This window comes from Carassius carassius, chromosome 28, assembly GCF_963082965.1.
Source record: "Carassius carassius chromosome 28, fCarCar2.1, whole genome shotgun sequence".
Taxonomy (NCBI): Eukaryota; Metazoa; Chordata; class Actinopteri; order Cypriniformes; family Cyprinidae; genus Carassius; species Carassius carassius.
Genome location: NC_081782.1, coordinates 21,252,809 through 21,275,990, shown reverse-complemented (window position 1 = coordinate 21,275,990; position 23,182 = coordinate 21,252,809). Strand labels below are relative to the sequence as shown.

Sequence of the window (23,182 nt, the reverse complement as noted above, 5' to 3'; positions counted from 1 at the left end):
TGTGTGTGTGTGTGTGTGTGTGTGTGTGTGTGTGTAAAATCATACGGACAACAACACTCTGCGTTAAAACACTGTCTGAATCTTTATATCAAGGACACCGGACAGTGGATTCAGTGACTTACTCTACACTGCTGTTGTCTTTCTCTTTTACTCTTGCAGCTGCACTCTTGTCATTTCACGTTCATATTCTTGTGTCTTTGGACATTGAGTTTTGTTGTCTTTATGCGTATATATATATATATATATATATATATATATATATATATATATATATATATTTTAAAACTGCAAAAACTTTTTTAGAGTTTGGATAAGTCATTGGTAATCATGGACAGAAATAAGAAATGTAAAATATCATCATATTTTAATATTAAATTTTGAACCCTAAAGAGATGCCAATTTAGGACCATTAAGGTTTTTTTTTCTTTTTTTCACATTTGACATTATTTTTTTATGAAAAGTAAACATAACTCTAAACTTTTCTTGAGGTTTTCAGTGCTTCTTTAAAATGAGACAAACTAGCTATTATTTTAATCTTCAGTCTGTTAACTAGCCAGGTTTAAATCTTAGTTGTGCAGGTGGGGCACATTGTAACTTGCATAAAAATGCATCCCGTTATTAGATGCTATTCTATGACATTAGTGATGTAATTCACATACATAACTTATTATGTATATTATCTTATTAATTTTATTGAGAAACCATGAAAACAAACTCATAGAGAGAACCTGAATATTCAGAAATGATTTACTGAAATTGAAAGTATTTATACTGGCTTGTCTATTTGTTTGAAAGCTGTGTGTGGAGACGGGTGTGTTGTGTTCATTTCTGTGTTTTTGTCAGTCTCTGAATATGTTTCTTCATCTTTTTGCCCACATTGTTTTGAACTATGCCATACAGCTCTGTTTTGCAGTGTGTTCATTGTCAAACTCCAAAATCAGTATTTGAATTATTAACAATGCCATTTCATTTAAAAATGACATTTTATGAAAGAAAATTTTAGTTTGTCTTCTATATTTTTGATTAGATCAGATAACAGATAACCCCACTTATGGGGCATGTTGTCACATTTCACTTACTGTACAATCTTTTAGGGTAAAAAGTATACAGTCTATTAATGAAACAAGACAGCATATTTGTACTAAATATGTGAAATGAATGCAGAACCCCAAGTAGATTTGCACAAACTGAGAAAGTCAAGAAGTGTGCCCCACTCTTCTCTACTATTTTATACCCACAACAGAACAGACTTGAGGCTTATTGTTGAGAATCACTGCTGGTACCTCCTTATTCAGCTGGCAAAATGTGTGTTTGTGCTATCGGATATGTGTTTGACAACTTTGCAGTCAGTTGTTTAAACTTCCGAAGGGGTCTTCTATAGTCTGAAACATCCCCCTGTCCTTTATTTCTCTCTTTCTCCCATTATCTCTTTATGTCCTGCTCCCTGACAACAGCAAAAGTAAGAGTTCCCTTACTAATTTTCCACGCACTTCTTTGTTTTCTCAATATCCCATCACTTTTGACATTTTACAGCTGTAGGCATTCTTTTCTCCTCCTTCCAGAGCGCTTACGCCAATTTTTGGCTTGACATAATCTGAAATGGTGCTTAAGTGAATTTATGTTGTGCCCAGTGCATTAACTTCGGCTGTTTTTGCCTTTATGTTACGGAGAGCTTTTGTGCGAGCGCACAGAGGGAAAAGAGAGAGGGAATGAGAATTTGAAACCCAGACCACGGACTAGACAGCCTATCAGTATTCAGCGGAGAAAGTGAGTGATGGAGAGAGAGAGAGAGAAATGGAGGAAAGAAAGGAGGAGGGGGTGATGTATCAATATTCTGAGTAGTGTTTGAGGGCAAGAAGAACGAACCGGGGAAGGGTGAAAGAGGGGCGCGGGTGCAAGAAACAGTCCGAGCAGATTTTATTCGCTCAGTGTTTGTTAGCGTGAGTCCATTGGGGCGAGATGATATCGGTAGAGGACGGAGACTCAAGTATGTGTTTGTCTGAGAGAAGTGTTGTTCAAGTCGAATGTGACGGCATCTTAGCCGAACGCTAGCCATAACTCCACTCTCCCTCGCTCTCTTTTACTCTGTGTGCTAATCAGCATTTGAAAGGCAGCTTTGACAGTGAGAAAGAAAAGTGAGGGCAGTGGGGAGGAGGGAGTGTAAACGAGAAAGAAACGAGAGAGAGAGAGAGAGAGAGAGAGAGAGGTAGGGGCCGTACAAGCATTTCTTTTATATTTACTAGCGATTGAGGAGAGAGAGAGAGAGAGAGGGAGCGGGTGAAGAGACGACCAGTGCGTGCAGCTTTCCCAAGAGGAAATGAAAAGAAAAGAAGCTCAACGAGGAAAGAGAGACAGCCAAAGCGAGGAGCACGCCAGAGGAGGAAACAGACTCGCATCCTCTAACTCCAGTCATATCTGAGACGATCCCGCTTGGAAAGTGAAGGAGGAGAGAGGGGGAGAGCGTGGTCACAGCCGCTGAGCGTCCACAAACACACACACACACACACACACACACACACACACACACACACACACACACACACACACACACACACACACACACTCTTGCGGCAGAGGACCGCTGTGTGTTCGCCTGCTCTTTTGTGCCGGCAGCTGGGATTGTTCTTGGCCCCGTCTGACCCCCTTGTCACCCCCTGTGTGAGTGTGTGTGTGTGGGAGCGCGAGGGGACCAGGAACGTGGACTGAGCGGAGGGGAGGGTCACCGGTTCGGGTGTCTGGACGGAGGAGGAGAGAAACATCTGCCTCCAAAACAGCTGGACATGCACATCAGGTGAGTCCCCTTGTACAAGGGAAATGCAACTTCCTCTTGTTCTAGTCGATGTTGACGTCCACATGTTAAACTGTCACATACATACCTGACAGTTTCAAGTCTCACTGATGCAAAAGGTTTCTCCGTTCCTCCTAAACTTGTTGATGGCTCTTTGCCTGGAGGCTTGGCTTCCTTGGAAAGTTTTTGGGAAAGGCACTTTGCTCATAAGTGCACTTGTCATTTTCCCTCAATGATGGAGGTAGGCTATTAGGAATGGAACGGAGGAACGTTGGGGTTAATTGTGCGGACTGCCTCGGCTTGCTCTCAAACATCATCTCACACTTAATTAGTGGATCTTACAAGATTAGAGCGCTTTGCATTGACGCTGTGTTCTGTGGAAGGTAGTGAATGGCAGCGGCGAGACGGCCGTCTTTTCTATTATCTAATGTCTTTGGATTTAACAGCTTCTTCTAAATGACTGGATTTATATTAGAAATGAAAAGCATGGGTAAATATTAACCTTTTCTTTCATCAGTCAGTTTGGGCTTAGCGTGGTATTGTTAAAGAATCGAAATAGTTGTAATAATGTATTTTAATTAAGTTCTGCTGTTTTTAAAAATATAAATTTTTTGTTAAATCAAAAATACGCTTTCATGTTAAATGGATGATTAATATTGTAACAAAAAAGTTAACAATCATTTTAATAATAATAATAATTTGTTATCTCACAAAACTTTTCGTATTTATCACTCATCTTAGAAAATGTCATTATTTTGATATTGGCAACACTTTAGATTACTATCAAGTCACCTTTATTCAATTCCTTTTATTTTTATATATTCATGTTACATATCTGCATGTGAATTACCACAGTAATAATGATGATAAAGTATATTATTAAGCAGCTCCAATACATATTTATACATTACTCAATTTTTCACTATTACTCAGTAATTACCATGCACTTACAATGTTATTACAATGTAACAAACTGTATTGTAAAGTGTAACTACAGTTATAAAGTGTATTCAGTAAAAACACAAAAAGTGAGTCAGCTTGCTTGGGACTCTGTGCTTTTAGATTTAGGAGGAAGTTTGATTGCTGTTTTCTTTTCATAGTGAGTGTTTCGGTCAATAGCTTCATATTAGTCTGAGAATCTACCTGTTGCTCTTCAATGTACTTATCTGAACAGTGTAAAAATGAAAAATGACATCTACCTGACAGTTTAAAATTACTTTTATTATTTAGAGCAGTAGTAAGTTATTCATTCATATTTTTCACATTAATAAAAATTGTTTATATAGATGCTAAGACAGTACATAATAACAATTTTTTTTTAGATTACCTGACGCATTTTATTGAATTTATTGAATGTACCCTAGCGAGGATAAAATGTCTTTCAGTTTTGTTGTTACATAGATTCTGGTTGGACAGTGTTTGCTGAAGAAACATGTTACTTTAACGTAGTGTAAGTGTATTAATCAAATATCCAAAACTGGCCATTTTATTGAGAGCGAAGACTATATCTGCATTTGGGTGCAAAATAAACGTGAATGGGGAATTGACAAAAGTTATGCAGGTATGTATGAGAGAGCTATAGGACCATAAAAGCCGTCTCTCACACACACACACACTCATAGTGGGACAGACAGGCCTGGTGACAGACAGTGTCAGCGAGGTGTCAGTGAGAAGCTGTTGGTGTCACACTTGGTTGACCTGATCTGTGGTCAGGCTGTCCACTGCAGCCCGTTGTGACTCCTTACATAACCACTTCCTGCCACTCACACCCAGCTCAGCTGGGACACGCGTGGATATTTATATACTCAACACACACATATCAGTATGCCCTTATAAACACACACACAAACACAAACAAACAAGAGCCCCTGTCGATATACAGACTCCTCAGTCTTCTGCTTTTGATCTACTGCAGCCTGAAAATTATCGCTCATAATCCATAACCTGTACATAAGCATCACACAAATGAGAGGGAGAGCCTTACGATATATGAGATCAGATATTGTCAATATATTTTTAAAACGGAGGGTGAATCTCATGCAAATGTTTAGGTTACATTTCACCCCCAAATAAATGAATAATAATAATAATAATGAAAACAAATGAACAAGAACAAAAGTTAAATGTAAAGAAAATAAAATGTATATTTTCAAACATTTTTGTATTGAGACATTTTTGTATCGTTACAAATAAGCTAATTACCCACAAATTCACAATAAATAAATTATTGGCATTAAAATAATGTATCAGTGTAATCTTCATTTTCTTAGTGAAAAATATAACTTCTTAGTTATATTTTAGTTATACTTAGTTATACTTTTTCTTTTGATTTTAAGGTTTTATGTGATTCACACACATATTTTGCAGTTGTGTGAAATCCTCTATTCCCACTGATGTGCAAATGTTACACTGCTTTGCACAGGTTTTTTTTAAATGATAAAGCGATGTTTAAATACAGTAGTATGGCTGGATATAGACTGTAGGTGCTGCGATGCATGGCTGTTTGAACCTGTGTGTGTTTAAGGACCCGTTCCCTGCCTAAGGGGCCGAACACTGTGTGTGTTTCAGATTAGTGTTAAGTTATTTAATGCAATTCTTTAATATTTTTAAATGCATATTATTTCTTCATGATTCATGAACTGAGCACATCCAACCTGAGTAAATGTAATCTGGATCATTCAGTCTCGGAAGAACTGAACATGTTAATATTGAAATCTCTGATTTATGTTGACATCATTACAGAAACTCAGAAGAAACGTGTGAGTATTTATTTATTTTTTTGTAGAAAAGTCTAAGCAGAAGATAAAAATCCCCATGTGCCCTCCATTTAATCTCACTGCAGTCTGGAAAAAAAAAACCCTGAAAACAAAACAGAGATATTAAAGAGATCTCGTTGTGATTTTTTCCTCCGTAGGGACAGATACAAAATATATAGAGAAAGGGATGCTGTTAACTTTCTATGTGAACACCTAATTTTGTCACTGTTGAATGATTGCTTACGTTTTTAGAGCTTCAATAACTGGTAGATTTTCCTCTCTCGATCTTTCAATCCCGTAGTCACTATTTTGCGATTTAAAATGGTATTTAAAACAAAAAAGAAACACAGCATTTCTCCTCCTGTGACAGACAAATGTAAGATCTCAGGGGCCAGTCAAGAATCCCTTTCCTATTTCCGCTTCACCGTAGCGGGTCGGGGCAGGTAGGGTCAGTTTGATCTAATCAAATGAGGTATTGATTCCATTTGATAATTAATGGGCCTGCAGGTGAAGATGAAGATGCAGCCTTCAGCTCTAAGGATTTGAGAGGAACCTTGGACTGGGAGTGATGGGAAGCCGCCAAGGTCAGCGGCAAACCACAAAAGCCGTGTCCAGCCAGAGCGCAGAGCGAGAGAACTCCAGTTAAATGAGATAGGGAGAGAGAAATGCTGTTGACCAGAGCTGATTTATCAGCGTTCGAAGAAAACGAGACAACATCTGACTTCCTAATGCTGGACTTCAAATGCAGAGAGATGTGAAGAGAAATTAGTATTCTGCTGAAACAGCTCCATATATTGATGGAAAACTACATGCAGTATATATATGTGTGTGTGTTGCTGAACTATTTGCACTTCAAAGATATCAGATTAATAATTTCAAAAGCAAATATAATTGAATGTTACAAGCTATTACATAATTTCTGCAGTTATTTATATTAAATATCACCTTGAAATGCTCTTTTTAAGTGCATCATAGACTGAGAGGAGACATTTTCTTTTATGCATGACTCAGTGGTAATCATTCGAAGATGGCTTTTTGTTCTCTCGGATGATTTTAGTGACATAACTACTTTGTTTTTGTGACTTTTGCAGCAAATAACGACTGTGAACTGAATCAGAAGTGAATGTATCAATCCACTTCTGAAGAAACAATTGTCAAAGGACAAGAAGATGGCATATTAAAAACAGCACTATAAATAGCATAGTTCTGTTTCTTGATGTTGAAATACATAGTAACGTCGATTATGTGTAAAAGATGTTAAAAGATTAGTAAATTATGAGCAATTTTGTCCTAAATCTGAAGGAGAAATTTCAGCGTCAGTTTTCAACCCCTCAGTGTCAGATTAAACTCCTGAAAGTTATGGCTAGAAAGCTGTGATGTGACTGACCCGCCACAGCTGTTTGCTGTTTAGATTTATTAAGAAAAAAGGGAAAAGGAGGCAGGCGCCAGGAAAGTGAGCGAGAAAGTGCCCGATGGCCATAAACAGGAATTGTTTTCTTCTTCTGTCAAAGGCATTCAAAGGTCAAAGTCACCAGAGTCACCCTGCATTACAAAAATGCATAATCCAGAATGTTCCAGAGGTCCTTCACGCATCCTCATACCACTGCGTGTGACATTTGAAACGGAATGGCAGTGTTATATCTGGCCTGGAAATGTGGGACCAATAAATGTTGTGTGAGAGAGAAAAGAGAGGGAGTTTGTGTGTTTGAAAGTGAGTTGGTAATAGACGTGGTGTATTGTCTACGTGCAGATTGGTTTAAATGTGTTCATTTTCCCCATTTGGCAGCTCCATAGGGAGGGGCGGAGCGCACTAACGAACCTCTGACAGCTGGAGGCCCTAATTAACGATCCCCTCTGAAAACAAACAGCCACAGGCTCGCCAAACACACACCAGGCTTGGTTTGCTCCTGTACCCCGGCCTGAGCCAAATAGCACCGCATTCAAGCCATCCACAATTTATACATGCTGCGGTTAGGATCGAAAGTCTTCGGCATCCTCGTTGCTATTGGAAAAGCAGAAGTGTTAAGAAATTTATTGTGCGTCAACGTTACTCATCATTCCATGCCAGTGTTGTTATCACAAACGGAAACTTTTTTTAGATATATAAAATCGGTAGCTGAAATAAATATTATAGTATAAACATTTTAGACGAAAAACGTAAACTTACAGTAAATTAGAAATGTTTCCCTGGCAAATAATTGAAATAAGTTAATGTACTTGAATTACTCAAACTAAAACTGAAGCAGAAATATAAAATATTGATTGAAAACAAATGTAAAAAAAAAAACAGAAAGAAAAAAAAAACACAGAGAAATCTTGAGTTTAAAAACAAATTTGGTGAGAATATTGTCACACTTTTTCCGAGAAGCTCACCACAACGGCTAAACGATGTCTTTTGTCCATGACAGTCTTAAAAAAATAAAAATATGTATAATGTATAAACAAATAAAAATAAAAAATATTTGAAAAAGGTTATTGGATTTTTTATTTTTTTAAGAAAATATTATTTTAGTATTTCTACCTAAAAAAATTACATTTACTGGTAGTTCCGGAGTGAAAATTCTTAAAGTGGTTATCAAATTATTTCAAAAATCGTTCCCAATAGTTTTCAGTGTAGAGGAGACACTGAAGAATCTTTGTGGAGAAACTCACCAAGATAGCCGACGAACTCAAATCCTAGTTGAAATTCAGAAACTGATAGATTTCAACATATTTATGCATAATGTCATTGAAATAACCAAACGGCAAAGTTATTTTCGCGGTGTATGCAAGTAGTACTGTTCCAAACCTGAATGATTTTCTTTTTTTCAGCAGAGCGCAGAAGTTATGTTTTTATATTTCACAGAAGAAAATAAAGTCATAAAGCTTTGAAAAGGCATGCATTGCCTTCTATTCATACTTTTTTTCAGTTAATGCATTAAGAGCATATAGGTTGTACTGTTTTTGCTATAATAAACTGTTTTTAGACCAGCTTTCAAGGCATATTGATAATGTGTCTAGATCTACAAATTCAAGTGAGTTTTAGACATAACCAAGCAAATAATCAAAGCCTAAAAATTTTGAAAACATGTCAAATGGAAATTAATTAATTAATGTCTTTTAACAAGACCAACAAACAATGTTTATCCAATAAAATGTCCTACTTGGCTACATCAAATCAGCTTCATTGTACGATTGATGCAGTGTATTGATTGACCACGTACTATCATAAATATATTAAGCAGCTCTAGCAATGCCAAATGTTGATTTCCTGTAAATGTCCAGTGCTTCAGCGAAGGACACTGCCTCTGGTGCTCAGTCCGGTAGATGTGGTGTTCTTTACTTTATATTTGACTTTCACAGCAGACTGTGACCTTCTACGACGCCATTGTCCGTTTACGAAGGGCATGAATGCTAGCACACCTTGCATCAAGGTTACAGAGTTAATTGAACAATTACACTGGACAGGACCTCCATTATGTTTGCGGAGATAGTGAGGATGCCGAGCGAGATCCTGCAAACGATTAGATGAGGCGATGATAGGCTAAAGAGCAGGAATCACGATGTGTGTGTGTGGTACAGTTGCTAATGCTAATTGCACTCCTTCACATGTAGACGTATTTTGTTTGTCCATGTGTTTTTCTGATCTTTTATATGTGCTAAATTTGTGCTGTTTCGTGTCCAATTCTCATGCTTTAGGCTTCAACTTTGTCTCAGATGTTCTCCTAAACGAATGTGGAACGTAAAGTTCAGATAATTTTGCTCGGGTAAGTTTTATAGTTCGTAAATTAAATGTTATTGGAGGTTTTTTTACAAGAAAATACTATGTTCGTCTTATTACTTTAAAATTTCATATTTCTTTTAGTATGTTTCTTTGTAATTATTTGTGAAATTTGATGAGCGGTGATTGTTTATCTTGTTTCGAATTTGTTTCAAAAATTGTTTCAGATGGTTTTCAGTGTAGAGACAAATCGATTAGGTCTATTTCTAGAAGAACAACCGGAGAAGCATGAAACTTATTCATTTTTTCTCGCCGTTAAATCTCATAGTAATAGTTATTTGAACAAAGATAGTGTGTTTTACACAAAAATACAATTTCAATCGTACTACTTTAAAATGTCATGTTTGATTCGGTGCGTTTCTTTGTAGTTATTTATGAAATTTACTTGCAATTTCTGAATAAAATTAGTTTCAAAAATAGTTTTCAAAATCACTGAAGAGGAGATAAATCGATTGGGTCTGTTTCTAGAAAAACAATTTAAAAAAAGCAAGATTTCATCATTTGCTATTCCTGCTTTGTTTCTCATTATTGAGATATTAAAGAGATTTCATATGCTGTAAAAATGATTGACCAAAGATTATAAGAAAATGCTATTTCAGTCATCATGTTTAATTCAGTGTTTCTTTGTTATTCTTGAAATATATTAGCAGTTTCATAGTGAAAATTGTTCTAAAATTGTTCAAAAGTCGTTGACTGGATCTATATCTACAAAAAAACTATTTACGAAATTTGCACTCCATGTGCTCTCTTTATTGAGAAACAATTGGGATATTAAAGAGATCTCATACACTGTAAAAAGAGATTTGAACTAAGATTATTGAAGTACATTGTACAAGAAAATACCATTTGGCTTTTTAATTATTTGTGCAATTTAAAATTAGTTACAATTAATCCTACACCTGTATTTTTCAATTTTATTCAATTTCTCTTCTGTGCAACAGAACAGGTTCAAAGTGTTGTATTACGCTATAAAAGCACATCTCATACAGTCTTTGCAGCTCATGCTAAGCTGTTGTGAGCCATGATGATGTTATAGTGCTTGTCTTGGGCTAAGATGAAATTAACAGGGCTTTATACAAGTTCATGCTGTGTCAAAAAGGTGGCAACGACCCATATGATGAATCCGCTGATGTTGTGCTTGTGTGTGTGTGTACTTTGCCAGGTCAGGTCAAAGGGGTAGTGTAGGACTGTGGCATGTAGCCAGTATGACTGTGTTGTGATTTACCCAGAGCTGGCCAGCGGGCATCTCACGCCTGTGGGTATGGCATAATGCTGCTGGAGGGCACACTGGCCCTTTAAATGTCATAGAGCCAGGGCGAGCACTGCGGCCAAACTGCCCTGGAAACTCCTGCAATTGGAGTCTGTTGGTGTGTGCGTTTGTTATTTGGGATTGCTGTACATCCACAAGCCCAGTTGGATTTAAAAAGAGAAAGCTAATATTGTATACATTTTGTAATAATAAATAAATAAAAACTTGGATGCTAAGCCAATGTTAAGCTTAATGTACTAGGCTATAGCAAGTGTCAACTGCTATTATCCAAAGATGAAAACTATATTATCACCCAGCGATATAAGTTGAATATATAGTACTTATAACCTTATTTACATACATACAGTAAACTTGTGTAAAACAATATATACTGTATAGCAAATCTCAGCTGCATGATTGTTTATATTGTTGCAAAATGTAAGCAGATTTATGTTTGAAGTTGCACAGCTTTAAATATAAAGTTGCATGTATATTATATCCTCACACACACAAAATATTTTGCAAATCTCAGCTGCCTGATCGTTTCTTCAAAACAGGTTTCATAATATCGTCCAGCTCTTTATGTAAAGTTGGATATACAGTTGTGGCCAAAATTAATAGAACACTGATTTTTCAACAAGCTAAAAATTATTTTAATGGTTGTAGGACTCAAGACCAAACAGGACTAGACTCTTCAGGACTGTTCGCCAAAACTATACACTCATAATGAGTGGTCTGTGTTTTGATTACTCAAGCAACTGCATGTGAATATGGTAAAAACCACAAAGTTTTACATCAGAAAGTGTAACAATCTAGATCACAGTAGTAGATTTCAATACTCATTTATGTCTTCCTCGTGTTCTGTTGTCTTTCAGCTCTTCTGTTGGGGGTCTCGGACTGACATAGCCTCGGCCAATCACAGCCTGAGTTAGAGGTGGCGGCCCATAGGGGGCGTGATGGCGGCCATGCCGTTCGTCAGCGAGGGCAAGTGTGTGAGTGTGGAGTGGGACTTCCTACAGGGGCTGCTCGCCAAACCACCCACCTTACCCTGGTGAGGAAAAACAACTCCGTTTCATTTTCTTTCTCAAATTTTTTTTTTTTTTTTTTATTCCATTTTTATGGTTAAATTAAATTTTATTCATCAAAAGCATGTCTAATTAGTTGAAAACACAAGACAATTTAACAATTTATTGACTGAGACTTTTTCTGGTTTCCTTAATGATTTAATTAAATTCATAAATCTGCAAAACAAAGGTAAATATTAAAATTTAAACAGAATCTTTTTAAATTCCTTAAAAATAAAATTGTAATAAGTGAACTACCATTATTATTATCATAATTATTTTGAGAAGTACATTCTACTGAACAACTAATATATTTCTGTCACAATGTCTTCCATATTAAACCAAACTTTTATGTTTATAAGTTGTTATAAAAACCTTTGAATTTCTGTGTGTATACAGTATATGATATGATGATGATGATGATGATGATAGTTTCCTCAAATGAAATGGAGAAGTGCTGGTGAAGTGCCTCTCAGAGCAGCTCTGGAGATGAAGATGATGTGTTCATGTCCTCATATAGTCAGCCGACAAAGGCTGAAAACACCACCAGCTTCACACGTGCCTTTGTAGTCGATGAAAATCCAGCACTCATTCAAGCAGAGGCACGCAGAACTTGCAGACTTCATGTTTAAATAATTCTTTTTGCACTTTAAATTTCACAGACACTAGTCCATAATCGTGATTTGGTTAAGTGAACAGCGCAACATTTGATTTCGTGACATGCATGTTTTCCATAATAGGGCCACACACGCACACACTCACACACACACCTTGATGCATCAAATGAAGAATCTTCCCAAACACACAGCTAGCAATTCCATTTCTCTTTCTCCTGCCACAGCTCAGTGTAAGCCCTGGGTTTGGATCCATTAGCAGGAGATTAACTAAGTTTTAGTAGAATTATTAATGTCTGCTCAGCTGTGGAGGATATAAAACTCAACAGAATCAATGTCTCTGTATTGATTGAACCCTCCAGGGTCGTCTTAGCACAACGATGAGATGTTCTTGGAGACTTTTTTACTTGAACAATGCTGTTTACACAAAGAAATCTCACAGGGCCAAAACACCGATCTACCAAGACACATGCAATACAGTGATACAGACCAGGGGTTCCCAAACATTTTGGTCAACTGATCATTTAGACATATGATATTTATTGGAAGTACCCCCTGAGACCTCAATTTAATATTTCAATAATTCTTGGACACATTCTCATAGATAGATAGATAGATAGATTCATTGTTGTGAATTACACATTACAGATGATGAGGAAAACCAAATCATGAGCTACTTGCAAACTTCACTTCACTGTGAAACATGCAGTGCATCAGACTATATAGTTATTTAATTAAATCACAGCCTTTGATTTGATAATCACACTAAGATTTATCATGAATATCTTGAACCCTATTTATTTAATTCAATTTTACATTGGATACAATTAATTTGAGCTTTTCTTCAACTCACAATCCCCACATTTGGGAAACCATGATATAGACCAACACACACATTAAAACGCTGAATCACATACGTCTGCTGATTTACACACTCCATCCCTTAAAAAACAACACAGTCTTGTCTAAACAAATAAATTAGTCCCTTTTCAATTTGAGGAACTGACTCTTTTGTGTGTGCTCTTTGGCTGTTCCCTTTTATTCTGTGGATCCCCCTCTTCACACTCACACACACACACACTTTCCCATGCCGTCCCTCCCTCCCTTGCTCATACTGCCCTGCATCTGCAGGATGAATGAGAATCAATGTCACAGACAGAGAAAGAGAGCGAGAGAGGCGCGTTCAGCTCCGTCTCGGAGCGCAGTCACAAATTGTAGAGTCTCCGTGACAACATAATTCCTCCACTCAGGCCCCATTGAGAGCGAGTCGATATCCAATCAGAGCGACAGCTACCTGGGCCTGCCTCCGAGACGACCCCTCCCTCCATTGATCCCTCAATCAAGACTGGGGCTCACCACCCAGGAGGGAGCCTGGGAAAGAAACGCAGCCATTGGATTCGGGCTGGATGCTGGTGCAGGGCTTCTGATGTAAGATCAGGCCTCCCACCGGCTGTACAGGGAACCTGATCACAGGTCAGCTATCAGGCTTCGAGACGCTTGGAAAAAGTCTGATGGGATTGATCGAGTTCCAGAGTGACAGCTTGTCCCTTATTGTTGATTTCCAGTAAGGGCTCTGCTGGAAATGTCCTCATGAAATGAAAACTCACCCTGTTTTTCAAAATGCATGTTTTTGATCTGAAAGTGAATGATTTTTTTGTGCATATGCGTCATTGTATAAAATATTTTTTGACCCTTTCACAAAGTCACAAATTCATTTTTCTGGTGAATCGACAGACTTCTCTCTTGTGATGGATGCAGGACATCTCCAATCATTTCATCCAACCAAAAGCCGCCCCTTTCTTACAATCAGCTGCAAACTTCCCTTGTTCAGTCATCATGCAGTGATTGTCTGTGTCCTGCTTTTTTTTAAAGATTTTTTTGTTTGGATCTGTCACATTACAAAATAACATATATGTTGCAACCTCTGTTTCAATGCAACTTTAAAACTAATTAAATGCATCTTGTTGTAACTTTTGAAAAATATGGATGGCATTTTGAAGAGTAATATTGGTTTAAAGGAAAACATTTTAATACGTTTTCATTTAAAAAACTTGAACTGTATTGACAAAAACTTGAAATTTATGACATCATTTATAAGCCTTAAAGGGTGTTCACACTGAAGCCAATTATTTTCAATGTGAATTGAAACCAATTTATTTTGAATGAGGCAGTTTGAAATTGCATATGTAAAATGAGTTTTTTTTTTCACAAGACCCTTGTTTGAGAAAAAAATTATATGTGTCATATCTCATAATCATAATATATTCTACATTAAATTATTGGCCAAACAAATATTTAAAAATAAATAAAATATTTTCTTCAAAATATATATATATATTTTTTTTTTATTAAGCCAACAGCATCTTTATTTGCCTATTTTAGAGTAATGATCAATATTTAAAATAATTTAATAATTTAAAATAATAATAATAATAAAAATAATAATAATAAAACAAAATGCAGATTTAGGTGTTATTTTTCAATTAATTTTTTATATTATTAGATATTCTACTTTGTTATCAAATAATATTATATATTACATATATAAAATATATATATATATATAATATACTGTATATAGTTTATCATTTCTGTTTCATGCCTGCATTCAAAACACACCCTTTATGGTTTGCGGAATAACACTTCAGTGAATAATTGAACAGGACTTACTTGTCTTGACTTCCCTGTACATTATCATGGTCTAATCACTGTCATCCTTTCTCCTTCTATCCTCTACTTTTCTATCCTGTCTTATTTTTCCCCAGCTTGCAGAACTTGAGGAAGGAGAAGTCTCGCAATGCAGCTCGTTCTCGACGGGGTAAGGAGAACTTTGAGTTCTTCGAGCTGGCGAAGATGCTTCCCCTCCCCGGGGCAATTACCAGCCAGCTGGACAAGGCCTCCATCATCCGCCTCACCATCAGTTACCTGCACATGAGACACTTTGCCAGTCAGGGAGACCCACCCTGGAGCCCTCTACTGGAGGGGGAGAACAACTGCAACAAGGGTAAGTTTTCACACGACACCCAGAGAATGGCTATGAATGGAGTGGCATTTACCTACTATATGAAAGAGAGTAGACTGGATAGACAAACTAGATATTTTTACACAAAATTTGAACAAAAATGCAAAATGGGGACCAAACTAGGTCAGAAACTCTTTAATAACCTTCAGAAAATGTTTATCGCCAAACCTACAAGCTCAAATTGAAATAATAAAAGATAAAAAAAATAAATAAAAGAAGATTTTGCTCCTCTCATATTTTGAGGCAGTTTTATATGAGGCTTTCATCGAAAGCATCAATCCTTACGTCGATTTGTATTTGTGATGCCATTAACAGAGGAGATGGCTTCGAGTGAACCACAGCGAAACTCAATCCGAACAAGCAAGTGGTGGCCTGTCAATGAATACAAATGCGTTATTAATTTAAATTATGAATTTAAATGGGATAGGCTATTATTGTCTTATAGGTTGCTCGCGTACGTCGCTTGGGATACTCTCACTTCGAAATTTGCCAGAGAAGAGAGAGAGAGTGCTTACACATGCACAGACAGACCGACACACACACTCAGAGAAAAGTAATTGAGATTGCGCCACAGGAGTAATCACTTGCAGTCATGTGGAGTTAAACACGGCTCATCTGAAATAATGCATTTGCTAGTTCACTACCAACTTATTGCAGCATACTGTCTGTATACGGATTGCAGGAGCAGAATCTGCTGTCAAAGCCATCATCTGGATACATATTCCCTTCTTATGTCTCTTTTCAGAGGGGTCTCTGTCATTTGAGTTTAATTTGAGAGCAGGTTCATTTGGCTTCTCAAATACGCTCCGTCATTCATTACATCCTCTGATGGGTTCATCTCAATTGTGAAGTGAACAATATATCTAACAGCCAATTAGGCGCTGCCTGTGTGTGGAAGCCGGTGGGGATGAACAAAAGAGCCAGAGTCTGCGCTAAAGCTTGTTAACAAGTGGCCAGACCAAGGAAGTCTGTTTCTGAGAGATGGTCCTTTTGTAGCCTGCCTGAGAGCCTCATTATACCTGCTGCATCAAAGCCATTCAGTCCTGTTAAAATACCTGGGCGAATGTCTCTTTTTTTGTTCGCAGTTTTTGTCTGTCGGTCTCTATATTCTGTTTCAAAGCCTGGTGAGCTGCCTTGCTGTCTGCTGTCTGCTGTGACTTACTAGAAGCGTTCGACGGTCAATCTATGTAGCTATTGACAACTGCTATCAAAATGTGTTAATTACACTGTTTAAGGGCGATTTATAATTTTAAATGTGTATATATAATATATCATATACAATATATAATCAAATAATTTTATTTCTGTATTTTTTTTCAAATAAAAATGTTTCTTGAGCAGCAAATCAGCATATGTGTCACACCTCAAGGACCTGTTTTGTCGTGTTTCCTTCCCCATGTGTTGTGCGTGATGTAGTTTTCCCTCATGTTTGATTGTGTCATTTGGTTCAGGTGTGTTTGGTTAATTGTCTTCGTCATCCCAGATATTTAAGCCTTAGTCAGTGCAATCTGTGTTTGTCTGATCTACTACATCCCTATGTGTCTACTGCCTGTTCTGTCCTGGATTTACCCTTGTGTGGATTTATTAAAGATTATTTGCATTCATCTTCATCTTCTTCATGCATTTATCTCACCGTAGCATGACAGAAAGCTGGAGAAGTGTTTCCGCTTATATTTTTCCAGTTTTTTTTTTATGGATTATTATGCCTCATAATCCAACTCATCTCCATTACCCATGCTAACCCTGACCTGCTCGAGTTCGCCAGGGACTTGTGTTTTCGCCACGTCCTGCCCATTTGAAGGTGAAACACTGAAGTCTCTGTTCTGGATTGGGGCAAATCTTCTCCACGCCGTCAATCCCCACCAGGGGAGCATCAACTCCTGATCTGAAACACAGCCAGACCCAGAGCCCAGCCCACCATCCCCCCACTGTGTGGAGCAAGATCCTGAGCCCACCGCTAACAGACTCGCCTTGGATCCTCCCTACATCATCCGTCTCTCCATCATCAGTGGATTTTAATTCGGAAATATATGCAGACATTTGTCTTAACTCTCTGTCTGCCCTGAACTGTCTGCCCATCCTGAACTGTCTATATGTCCTGAAATGACCACAGAGGTTGTTTCCCTGTCACTGGTGCTCCCAGTGTTGGGAGTGGCCTTGTGGTGTGTGTGGGCAGCACACAATGTCCTTAATCTCCCTGAGCTTCCTGAACTCCCGCTCAGCCTCCCTCTCCCACCATCTCTGTATCTAGTTCTCACCATCTCCTCCACCGTCTCCTGACAGCCCCTCTGCTCACCCTCAGCCCACCATCTGTGCAGTGGGAACGCCACGTGTCATGTGCCACGTGTCTCTATCGACTTCATGGCTTGAGGATCCCTTGTCTCCACCTCCTGCTTCTGAGTCCTGGACTCTGCCTTGGCCCGTCGACCCGGCGGCTCCACCTTAGCTCCTAGCTCCCTCCTCTCCACACTGGCCCATCAGTCCACCAGCTCCGCAGGACTCCCTCATCCCTCCAGCTCCACCTTGGTCTGTCTTCGACCATCCACCACCTCGGGACTCTACTCCTCCTGCTACACATTGTCCTTCCGGCTCTGTCAGGCTCCTCCTTCCCTCCGGCTCCACCTTGGTCCTCTGACGCTCCGGCTCCACCATGGCCTTCCGGATCATCCCTGTCGCACCTGCTCCTGCACCTGCCGTCAGTTGTCTTCTTCCAATATGGCTCCTTCCTCCATCGGCTCCACCTAGGGCCACCATCATGGCTGAGGCCTGGGTCCTGCCTGGCTCCTCCAAGTCTCTCCTGTCTCTTCCCTGGCTCTTTCCTCTGTCTGATCCACCCTGGCTCCTCCTGTCTCCTCCCTCCATCTGATCTGCCCTGGTCCCTTCTGCCTCCAAGATGGCTTCTCCCTATGTATGACTCACCTTGCATCCTTCCTACGTCATCACCACCCTGGACTCTGGTCATCCTGGTCATCCGGCCGCCTCCTGAACCTCCCTGCCAGCCTTTTGCCATCCCCTGTCACCATACCAAATCCATTCCTTTGTCCTTCTCCCATGTCCCCCTCTGTCCCTCCTTTTGTTCCTGTGGTGCGAGGTCGCGCCTTGCGTGAGGGGGCGAACTGTCACATTTCAAAAACCTGTGATCTAGTTTCCCCTCATGTTTATTTGTCATTTGGTTAAGGTTTGTTTTGTTATTTGTCCTCATCATACCAGGTATTTAAGCCCTAGTATGTGTTTGACAATATTAGAATATTTTCTGGGCGATCATGTGACACTGAAGATGGGAAAAAAATTCAGCTTTGCATCGCAGGAATAATTTAAATATATTACAATATAAAATATTTTATAAAACAGTTATTTTAAATTGTAATCATTTTTGAAAATATTACAGTTTTTACTGTATTTTTGATCAAGTAAATGCAGCCTTTGGAAGAGATATCTTTTTAAAAACATTATAAAATCTTGCTGACCCCATACTTTTGAATGGTAAATATTAAAAGGTGAGTTTATAAAATTATAAAGAGCACAATTTGGTTGAACATACCCTCATTGGTGGTGGGTGAGGAGATACCCCCCTCACAATGTAAAGCGCTTTGAGTGCTTAGAAAAGAGCCATATAAATGTAAGGAATTATTCATTTAAATTAATATTTTATATAAAGATGTCAAAGGGACTAACTGAATTGTTCATTTAAATGAATCGCATGATTGAACCATTTAAAAAAAAGTCTACTGTTATGCTAATGATTCAGCATAGCTACATTTGATTTCTCCCAAACACTGTGCCCTACGTAGGCAGCAACTTATGTGACACACAAACAGAGCTTGACCCTCATGAGAAGCGCATAAGACACCAGACCTCTAATAGTTTGATGTTAGCATATTGTTAAGCTAACAAAGCTATTCTCTGATAAACAAACTCTGTATTACAAACATAAAAACAATACTCAAATACACACCCCCAAAAATTGGTAAATTGGTCTGTTTTTCAATATTGCATGAACATCTTTCTTAACTCTGCCACCGTCTTGTATTTGATGTTTTCGTGTAGCATATTGCAGTGCATTCTGGGATTGCCTTATTTTGGGATGAATGTGATGCTGCCATATAATTTGGCTGGAAGAAAGTATCTTAGAAGGCAGGATAATTCAGAACATGATTCATTAATTCAGAACATTAATCAGAACAGCCTTTTTTTTTTGTAAAGTACACTTTTATATGTCCTAAAATGCTGTCTATTTAGGCAGTTCACTAGGTTTTGGAACAGAGCTTGTCTCTCACATACCCCTCAACCAAATGCATAGTATAACAGGACAGAAGAAAAACCACACAAAGGGTAGAAGAAATTATCTGTGTGATTTGTAATTATAGAAATTAACTGGATAACGAGGAGAGCGTAATTACAAGGGTTGTCTAATTGCTATTATTACTGAGGGGAAACAACTACAATTAGGTGTGTGAATGTGTGTGTATTTGTGTTTGTGTAGTAGATAAACATACCTGTGAGGAAGCTAACCTGGCCAAACTGTGCGCTGTGTGTGTGTGTGTGTGTGTGTGTGTGTGTGTGTGTGTGTGTGTGTGTGTGTGTGTGTGTGTGTGTGTGCGTGTGCGTGTCTGTGTGTAAACTCAAATGGCACCTGAGAGTTGTTAAATGTAGGTGTCAGTGTAAAACCGAATAATATGTTACAGACGAGAGTCTTACATCCTGATCATCACACTTGAGAATATCTACAACTAATTGCTGTAATAAGACAAACCATGCTTTTATCATACATTACACATCAAACAGGGACTAAATTTCTGTTTTAGAAGAATTAGTGATATTAGAAAGCACATGCTGTACATTATATAGTACAAAGGTAACATTTATGATTAACCGCATATACACTGAACAAAATTATAAACGCAACACTTTTGTTTTTGCCCCCATTTTTCATGAGCTGAACTCAAAGATATAAGATTTTTTCTATGTACACAAAATACCTATTTCTCTCAAATATTGTTCACAAATCTGTCTAAATCTGTGTTAGTGAGCACTTCTCCTTTGCGGAGATAATCCATTCACCTCACAGGTGTGGCATATCAAGATGCTGATTAGACGCATGATTATTGCACAGGTGTGCCTTAGGCTGGCCACAATATAAGGCCACTCTAAAATGTGCAGTTTAGAATTTTGTTAAGTATAATATTTATTTTAAAAAAATGCACAGGCTGATATATACAGGGCAATGTTGTTATTGTTAACTAAAACTATTAAAACCAATTACCCTTTGATTGAAATAAGGTTGAAGTAAAATAATAATATTAGAAGAAATATAATTCATATTCATGTTTCATATTCTTGATCCTGGATTCAATATTTGACCTTCACTGTTTTCTGTTAAACAATAGATAATAATATACAGGTAACTTTTTTTGTGATTCAGACAGGTAATTCGTGTTATGCATAATTGAATGTGACAAGACAAGAAATATTAACAGAGCCTTTTGGAAATATTAGACACTCACTCTTTTAGGTCCCGTGACAATGACAACATGGCAGATGTAGTACGTCCACATTACATTCATATAGCAGGGTCGTAACCATCATAAACAATAAGGGGGGGCAATGTCCAATAAATGTCCCTCACTAATTAGATATAGCCGAATTCTTGCACAAATTCTTGCACTTCTCTGCTGCAGTCCATTAGACAGCACTCGCATTGTGAGTAGAATGGCAAAAAATGAAAAGTTAAATTTTATGCTGATCTGCCTCAGCAGTCTTTCAGCACTCGTCAATGTCAAAATAATTGAGATGGCCAATCAAATCAAGTCCAGGCCAAAGCATCAGTTTTAACATTGAAAGAGGTAAGATGGAAGTAGCGGAACATTTGACAGTAATATCCAAAGATACAAACTACTCAACTCTTTTTCTCAAATATGGCCATTTTGAATATAAAATATGGTATTATTTAAGTGACTGATGTTATTCCTAACTGAAAAAGAGAGGGACAAGAAACTTTTTGGGTTTTCAACATATTAAGCCCAAAGTATATTTCGTATTGTAAGTGTACACTAGTGTATACGAACAGTGCATGAAATTAGAAGTATACTTTGGGCTATAAGCATGCAAATAAAGGCGTATGTGCATATAATATTATTTGCAAATAGTTAAAAAATTATTTCTTACCAACTAGAATTCGACCTAGAATTTCTTTCACAGTCATGTTTCTTAATGATTTATAAAAAATAAAAATAATAATAATAACTTTGGTCTATTCCAATTCCCAAGTATAATTCAACCAAGAATTTTCTTCACTGTTCTATATTTCTTTATGATTTACTGAACAAAATGTCTCCCCCAGTCTTAAACACAGTTATGGACATGATATATAGAATGCATGTTTTAATGGTCACTAAGAATTGCTTATTCAAAAGAAGTATCTACTAAAAGAGTACGTGATGCAGCCACAAAAATCACAATAATAATAAACTTAGGGATATATCAGGGGCGTTTCCTCCAATGAGGAGGCAAGGGAGGCATTGACAATATTAAAAAATATATCAATATAAATCACACATTTTTCTAAAGAAACATTGTCCAATAGCAACACCAGTGGGTAAAGTTACAGTGGGACACCGTATCTCTCCCCTGAGCCCATTGGGTTTTAACAGACCTCATAAAGCATGTGGTGGGTTTGGTGGGGGGTAATTGAGAATGAATGGGGGGAAATCACATGAGGGGAGGCCATGCCCCCATTGCAATATGATTGGATATGGCTGGTTATGTTAGGCTGTGATTGGTTCATGCGATAAACCCTGCCTCTTGTGTTTTTGCACATTCACGAATCAGTCTGAATGAACAATACAATAAAGTTATTGGGAAGCCTAATTTAAAAAAATAATTAAACAATGCATACTTATATATAAACACATATATAACCACTTTGTTGCATCAAAATAATACTTGAAAAATTGATCTGGGGGAGTTTTAGTGAGTAAGCAGCTTGGTGAAATTTAAAGCAAATCTCTGAGTCTGTGACCAGTTTTTCCCAGAGCTTTGATGACTGATGATCTAAAAATAAAAATAAAAATACTTAAAAGTTAACAATTGAAAAGAATATTTCACAAATAAAATATATAGTTTAAATTGTAATTGCCTTGAGTTAGTATTTTGGAATAAATGTAAAATGCTTAAAAAAAAAACGCTTAACTTGATGCGATTCATACTTGGCTTTATCAAATAGAATATTGATTACATCGTTAAAGTCAAAAAAAAAAAAATAATTATTATTTCTGATAGTGTAAGTAAAGTGTAACCAAGCAAATGTTACTGGAACATGAATTTGTTTAAAAAAAGAATAACTTTGAAGACTATGCCTCATGTCAGAACAGATTTTTGTTTTTCTTTGCTGAAAATGACAAAGTCTTAATTTAAAAATGGCACACTGCTATTTTATCGCATTTATTGACTGGTTAAACTAAATTGCAAGTGGTTAGTAGATAAGATGCCTGGGGTTGACGTTTGCTGGAGTGAACTGGGCTGTTACGGTCATGTTGTGTATCTTCATCCGCACTGCAGGAATGTGAGGCCGGGCCGGACGGAGACGACGGGTGCGAGCCGAGCGGGGGAGGGGCGGCTGTGTGCTCCGGTGGGGGGCTGGTATGGCTTTTGTCTGCTTCCCACGTTTCAAAACCAGGACTGAAAAATGAATAGACAGAGGAAAATCAATTGCATGACCTTCACGCAGGGCGAGAGTGAAAGAGGGAGGAAGAGAGAGGGGAAGAGATGGGGAGGGCGAGCTGAGGAGTAATGGAGGGACGATGAGGGACAAGAGGAAAAGTAAAATGGCTGTGACACAAAAAAGTGATATTTTATCTCTCTTTATGCGCTGTGTGTATGCATGTGTTGTGTGTGTGAGTGTGAGTGTGTAGTTCTGCAGGCTCTGCCAGG

The 23,182-nt window shown here is 37.8% G+C and overlaps 1 protein-coding gene across 2 annotated transcripts in view; it reads left to right on the top strand.

The window, feature by feature from the left end:
* The first annotated feature begins 2,552 nt into the window (after positions 1 to 2,552).
* The window catches only part of LOC132108185 (neuronal PAS domain-containing protein 1-like), a 40,526-nt gene continuing 19,896 nt past the window's right edge, over positions 2,553 to 23,182 (top strand). The window contains exons 1-3 of one of the 2 annotated variants that reach the window (XM_059514800.1): positions 2,553 to 2,791; positions 11,429 to 11,604; positions 14,997 to 15,235. In XM_059514800.1, coding sequence (XP_059370783.1) covers positions 11,510 to 11,604; positions 14,997 to 15,235 — 334 coding nt within the window. In that variant the 5' untranslated portion in view covers positions 2,553 to 2,791; positions 11,429 to 11,509. Of the gene's footprint in view, positions 2,792 to 3,082; positions 3,279 to 11,428; positions 11,605 to 14,996; positions 15,236 to 23,182 lie in introns of those variants that run through there. The other variant, XM_059514801.1, reaches the window with a different exon arrangement.